At 44.5% G+C, this 7,500-nt stretch overlaps 1 protein-coding gene across 3 annotated transcripts in view; it reads left to right on the forward strand.

Annotated features, from left to right (window-relative positions):
- Positions 1-7,500, forward strand: part of LOC143288820 (uncharacterized) — a 36,457-nt gene that overhangs the window by 17,923 nt on the left and 11,034 nt on the right. For all 3 annotated transcript variants that reach the window (XM_076597459.1, XM_076597458.1, XM_076597457.1), the window contains exons 6-8: positions 1,561-1,647; positions 4,674-4,830; positions 6,924-6,972. In XM_076597459.1, coding sequence (XP_076453574.1) covers positions 1,561-1,647; positions 4,674-4,830; positions 6,924-6,972 — 293 coding nt within the window. The remainder of the gene's footprint in view (positions 1-1,560; positions 1,648-4,673; positions 4,831-6,923; positions 6,973-7,500) is intronic.

Below are 7,500 nucleotides of genomic sequence, written 5' to 3' on the forward strand. Positions count from 1 at the left end.
GCATAGCGTGCTTGGTCACATCTGTGTAAAAGATGAACGTATGTAATGTTTCAATGCCCACAGGGGGCACACGAAATAAACCCCTTGCCTTGCCTTGCCTTGCTTTGGCGATGACAAAGGCAATGACAATGACAAGGAAAATTGCAATGAAAATGACAGTGACAATGACAGTGAAAATTAGATGACAATGACAGTGATGACGACAATGACAAAGGCAATGGCAAGGACAGACAATGACAACGATAACAGCAACGACAAAGAGAATGGTCGTGACAATGACAAAGAGGGACAATGACAACGATAATGACAACGGCAATAAGAACGATAATAATTACAATTATGAGGACGATGGCAATGGGAGTGGCAATGGACAATGACAATTAAAACGACTACGACAATGACAATTAAAATGACTATAACAATGACAATTCAATGACAATGACAATTACAATGACTATGGCAATGACAAACGGCGGAAGGAGAGGACTGGGCCCCACCTTCCTATGCCGAGCCCCAGACACAGTGGACATGAATTCACTGCCTTCCTGTGCCGAGCCCCAGACACAGTGGACATGAATTCACTGCCTTCCTGTGCCGAGCCCCAGACACAGTGGACATGAATTCACTGCCTTCCTATGCCGAGCCCCAGACACAGTGGACATGAATTCACTGCCTTCCTGTGCCCAGCCCCAGACACAGTGGACATGAATTCACTGCCTTCCTGTGCCGAGCCCCAGACACAGTGGACATGAATTCACTGCCTTCCTGTGCCGAGCCCCAGACACAGTGGACATGAATTCACTGCCTTCCTATGCCGAGCCCCAGACACAGTGGACATGAATTCACTGCCTTCCTGTGCCCAGCCCCAGACACAGTGGACATGAATTCACTGCCTTCCTGTGCCGAGCCCCAGACACAGTGGACATGAATTCACTGCCTTCCTGTGCCGAGCCCCTGGACACAGTGGACATGAATTCACTGCCTTCCTGTGCCGAGCCCCAGACACAGTGGACATGAATTCACTGCCTTCCTGTGCCGAGCCCCAGACACAGTGGACATGAATTCACTGCCCCCGATGACCCGTAAGAGGCTATGGAACATTTGAACTAACTTTAACCATTAACCGCCCCGATCACCCGTGGAGTGATGGCCTAGAGGTAACGCGTCCGCCTAGGAAGCGAGAGAATCTGAGCGCGCTGGTTCGAATCACGGCTCAGCCGCCGATATTTCCTCCCCCTCCACTAGACCTTGAGTGGTGGTCTGGACGCTAGTCATTCGGATGAGACGATAAACCGAGGTCCCGTGTGCAGCATGCACTTAACGCACGTAAAAGAACCCACAGCAAGAAAAGGGTTGTTCCTGGCAAAATTATGTAAAAAAATCCACTTCGATAGGAAAAACCAATAAAACTGCACGCAGGAAAAAAACAGAAAAAAAGGGGGGTGTCGCTGTAGTGTAGTGACGTGCTCTCCCTGGGGAGAGCAGCCCGAATTTCACACAGAGAAATATGTTGTGATAAAAAGAAATACAAATAGAAATACAGAACCCTTATGTCTACAGGTGGTGTCTCGCATATTCTTCTGTGTGAACCGCTCCTGGACGGGCCGCATTACGGTTCCAGAGCTGAGGAGGAGCGACTTTCTGAGGGTGAGTCCCCCTGTTGTGAGTTGATAACCTCCGTCATTCTGATTCCCTCGCATCTTTTAAATCTCGTCTCAAAACTCACCTTTTCCCTCAGCAATAAGTTCAATTGTGGCAGGTCCACTTCCTTTGCGTTAGCTGTGCTTGACTATGTGTGTATACATATGTATGTGTACATAACTACATGCATGTATACGAAAGTGTATTGTGTGTACGTGTGCGTGTGCGTGTGTTTATGTAAGTTTGTGCCTGCCTGTGTGTGCGTATGTGTTTGGGTAGCTGTTAGATAAACATGTATGTTAAAATGTATGTATGCAGCGTGTGTGTGGTGTGTGTGTGTGTGTGTGTGTGTGTGTGTGTGTGTGTGTGTGTGTGTGTGTGTAGTCACATTTTGGTGTGTGTATGTAACATAGATATGATGTTTTATGTTAACAAAAGCGTTTTTGTAAAGCACCTAGAGCAGATTTCTGGATAGTGTGCTATATAAGTATCCATTATTATTATTATTATTGTTGTTGTTGTTGTCAGCAACACTTCCTGTATCTCTGTGGCTGACTTTTGTTTTTACCTCTACACCCCACCTCACTCTCTACGATCAGCTTTGCTTTGATCAACCCTGCTTGCGCGATTGTTCTCAGATTCAAAATATCACTCCACTGTCGGCCGCCGCTCTTTCTCTGTCTTTGGATCTCTTGCACTTGGAAAGAACTCCCTCTTTCACTTCGTCAGATTGACTGATTGATTGATATGGATACTTATATAGCGCCTATCCTCGATCGGAGACCAAGCTCTAAGCGCTTTACAAACACGGGGTCATTTGTACAACAGGCTGCCTACCTGGGTACCGACTGACGACTGCCACTGGGCGCTCATCATGCGTTTCCTGTGTCATTCAGTCAGATTTCAGGCACGCACACATACACACTCAGACAGACATGTAACATTGTATGTGTATGACCTTTTGTGTGTGTGTGTGTTTTTTACCCCGCCGTGTAGGCAGCCATACTCCGTTTCCGGGGGAGTGGGTGCCTGCTGGGAATGTTCTTCCATAATTCACCGAACGCTGACATGGATTGCGGGATCTTTAACGTGCGTATTTGATCTTCTGTGTGCGTTCAGGCGTTCTGGGGAGCCTCGGGTGCTAGCAGATCTGCACATATGTTTACCTGGGAAATCGGAAAAAATCTCCACCCTATACCCACCAGGCGCCTTCACCGAGATTCGAACCCGGGACCCTCAGACTGAAAGTCCAACGCTTTAACCACTCGGCTATTGCGCCCTTCTCTGCACTGAACTCTTTTGAAGTCTGGCCTTAAAACTTACCTGTGTTCCCGAAAATTGCTGTTCCTCCCTGCCTCCCCTTTCCCTCTGTCCTCCTGGTCTTCGTTCTCAGTGTGTATATTTATTGTATAAATAAGTTTGCTTTTTCATCTCTCTGAACCACAATGAAGCATGTGTGTGAACGTCTGGTGTGTAAGCGCTTTTCTTCTTCTTCTGTGTTCGTGGACTGCAACTCCCACGTTCACTCGTATGTACACGAGTGGGCTTTTACGTGTATGACTGTTTTTACCCCGCTTTGTTGGTAGCCATACTCCGCTTTCGGGGGTGTGCATGCTGGGTATGTTCTTTTTTTTTCCATAACCCACCGAACGCTGACATGGATTACAGGATCTTTAACGTGTATATTTGATCTGCTTGCGTGGTATACACACGAAGGGGGTTCAGGCACTAAGCAGGTCTGCACATAATATGTTGACCTGGGAGATCGGAAAAATCACCACCCTTTACCCACCAGGCGCCGTTACCATGATTCGAACCCGGGACCCTCAGATTGAAAGTCCAACGCTTTAACCACTCGATTGTTGCTCCCGTCGTAAGCGCTTTTGATTTGGCTCTGCTCAAGATTCAGCGCTATATACATTTATTATTATTATTATTATTATTGTTGTTGTTGTTGTTGTTCTTCTTCTTCTTGTTTTTCTTATTATTATCATTATCATGATCATCACACTACAATGTACTACTATCATCTGCAATATGTATCACAGCACAGCGTACTACAATCATCTGTCACATGTATCACAACACAATGTACTGCAGTCATCTGTCACACGTATCACTATGCAGTGTACTACAATCATCTGTAATGTGCATCACAATACAGTGTACTGCAATAATATGCAATACATATCACTATGCAGTGTACTACAATCATCTGCAATCTGCATCACAATACAGCGCACTTAACCCTTTTGATGCCAGGGACTCTCTTGGAATCCGAGGGGTTAGCCAAACTGACGCACAGTACTAGGTGTCTGTGTAACCCAGCCCCACAACAGTGTACTACAATTATCACTACACAATGTACTACAATCATCTGCAATCTGCATCACAATACAGCGCACTTAACCCTTTTGATGCCAGGAACTCTCTTGGTATCCGAGGGGTTAGCCAAACTGACGCACAGTACTAGGTGTCTGTGTAACCCAACCTCTCTTTTCAATGATATATATGTGTCGTTGTGTCGTACTTAGTTAGGTTGCGTACATGTTTTTATTTATGTGCTTTATTTTCACGTGTAACTGTGTGTGTGTGTGTGTGTGTGTGTGTGTGTGTGTGTGTGTGTGTGTGTGTGTGTGTGTGTGTGTGTGTGTGTGTGTGTGTGTGTGTGTGTGTGTGTGTGTGTGTGTGTGTGTGTCTATGTCTGTGTGTGTGTGTGTCTGTGTGTGTCTGTGTGTCTGTGTGTGTGTCTATGTGTGTGTCCCTGTGTGTATTTTGCCATTGCTTTGTCTTTTTCTCCTTTTTTATTCTTTCTTTTTCTTTTTTTGTTTTTTGGTCTTTTTTTGTTTTTTGGTCTTTTTTTGTTTTTTTTGTTTTTTTGTTTTTTTGCCCTTGAGGGCTGGATGTAAAAAAAAGAAAAGAAAAAAAAAAGCACCTATGATTACTCCACTACTCTCGTGAAATACATAAAAATTCGTTTCGTTTCGTTACGACGCACTGTACTACAATCATCAGCTCCCCTCCTCCCCCAGGTCCTGGCTGTTCTGGAGGACGAGGAAGACATCAACAGGGTGACGGACTACTTCTCCTACGAGCATTTCTACGTCATCTACTGCAAGTTCTGGGAGCTGGACAAGGATCACGACCTGTTCATCGACCGGGAGGACCTTACCCGTCACAACGACCAAGGTGGGCAGCAGGTCTGCATGGTGGTGGTGGTGAGTGTGGTGGTGGTGATGATGATGGTGGTGGTGATGGTGGTGGTGGTGATTGTGGTGATTGTGGTGATGGTGATGGTGATGATGGTGGTGATGGTGGTGATGGTGGTGGTGGTGATGGTGGTGGTGATGGTGATGGTGGTGGTGGTGGTGGTGGTGATGGTGATGGTGGTGGTGATGGTGGTGGTGGTGATGGTGATGGTGGTGATAGTGGTCGTGATGGTGATGGTGAAGGTGATGGTGATGATGATGAAGCGCTTAGCTGCTGGAAACAAGACATTGCGTCTTGAACGTCATGATAAAACTTTGCTTTTTTGTTTTTTTGTTGTTTTTTTGTTGTTTTTTTCATTTCCAATGACACATCGATATCTCATGCAGACGTTCTGTTCTTTATTTCAAAATTGAAAGCTGCGCGATCCCAAATAGCAAACTGGATAATAATTTTTTGTTTGAAAGTGGGGGTGGTCGTTTACAAGGTATTTCACCCAATCACATTTCTTATGTCGTTGCTGCTGTGTGCACATGTCAAATGATTGGTGCAAGGATAAGTACGGCGCTTCCTTTTATAGAAAAAAATTTGGATTAAAAATTTTTTTTTAGGAAATGTCTGGGTTTGTTCCAATGTGCCTGTTGTTTACCTGTGTGCTAGCTGAATCGGTAGCATAAGCAGCATTGACTTGGAAGTTGTGTAAGTTGTGAATGGACAGAGTTACCTCTCTTTACCATGTATTGTACCCAATGCACAGATTTTAATCCAACGCAGGTGGTGGGAGTGTTTACTGGGTGCTTGGCGTTTAGAAGGTAGTTCACAGTCCTACCACATTAGTTACTATCACTCTTTCTGCTGCTTTACCATATTGCTAGTACCGCTGCTTCGGACATGACAAGTCAGGTCAACAGTAAAACAAGGAGGCAAATTTGCGCTGGCTCTTAGTGCTGCAGCCTTGGGGGCCAGTTGACCTTTGGGAACCATTCCCAACGCTGATTGTCCTAAAACTCTCTTGGCCAAGAGAGTGGGGAAGGAACTTGAGCAAGACACTCTCCACTATAATCAAAGTCTACACTCTCCACTATAATCAAATTCTACACTGTCCACAAAAATCAAATTCTACACTGTCCACTATAATCAAATTCTACACTGTCCACTATAATCAAATTCTACACTCTCCACTATAATCAAATTCTACACTCTCCACTATAATCAAATTCTACACTGTCCACTATAATCAAATTCTACACTGTCCACTATAATCAAATTCTACACTCTCCACTATGATCAAATTCTACACTCTCCACTATGATCAAATTCTACACTCTCCACTATGATCAAATTCTACACTCTCCACTATGATCAAATTCTAGTCGAGAAAGACGGGACAGCAGTTACCTCCTCTGCTGTTCTGATGGTCACAGTCGAAAACGACTGACTAGCATTCATTATACATTGCTACTGGTTGTCGATAGGCCTACTACGATACTACAAAGAAACTCTGCTATTTCGGGTTACCTTATTTAGTAATGCAGTTTCTGTTGCTAAGAGTGTGACAGCGACAACTACTGCTGCTGCTGCTACGACTACTGCTGCTGTTACAACAACTAACTACAACAACTACTACTATCAGTGGTGTTACTTCTGCTATTCCGGGTAACCTTAGCTAGTAATGCAGCTTCTGTTGCTACTAATGTGACAACAACTGCTACTGCTGCTGCCACTACTGCTACTACTGCTGCTGCTGATACTCTGCTGCTGCTATTACAACAACAGCAACTACAACAACTACTACAACCAATGCTGTTGCTTCTGCTAATCCGGGTAACCTTAGCTAGTAATGCATCTTCTGTTGCTACGAATGTGACAACAACAACAACTGCTGCTGCTGCTGATTCTCTGCGGTTGCTGTTACAACAAAAACAACTACGACTACTGCTATCAATGATGTTGCTTCTGCTACTCCAGGTAACCTTAGCTAGTAATGCATCTTCTGTTGCTATGAATATGACAACAACAACTTCAACTACTACTGCTGCTGCTGCAGACGTTAAAACGTCGAAATTTTGTTTCAGCGCTGAACTCACGCCTCATCGACAGGATATTCTCAGGTGCTGTGACAAGGTAATTCTGCACACATTTCTCTGGGTGTTGATTGTGACAAGGTAATTCTGCACACATTTCTCTGGGTGTTAATTGTGACAAGGTAATGCTGCACACATTTCTCTGGGTGTTGATTGTGACAAGGTAATGCTGCACACATTTCTGAGTGTTAATTGTGACACTGTAATTCTGCACACATTTCTGAGTGTTAATTGTGACAAGGTAATCCTGCACACATTCCTCTGAGTGTTAATTGTGAAAAGGTAATCCTGCACACATTTCTGTGAGTGTTAATTGTGACAAGGTAATTCTGCACACATTTCTCCGGGTGTTAATTGTGACACTGTAATTCTGCACACATTTCTCTGAGTGTTAATTGTGGCAAGGTAATTCTCCACACCTTTCTCTGAATGTGAAATGTGGCAAGGTAATTCTGCCCACAATTTTCTGAGTGTTATTTGTGACAAGGTAATTCTCCACACACTTCTCTGAGTGAAAATTGTCACAAGGTAATTCTGCACACATTTTTGTGGGCGTTGAATGTGAGAA

Source organism: Babylonia areolata, chromosome 13, assembly GCF_041734735.1.
Source record: "Babylonia areolata isolate BAREFJ2019XMU chromosome 13, ASM4173473v1, whole genome shotgun sequence".
Taxonomy (NCBI): Eukaryota; Metazoa; Mollusca; class Gastropoda; order Neogastropoda; family Buccinidae; genus Babylonia; species Babylonia areolata.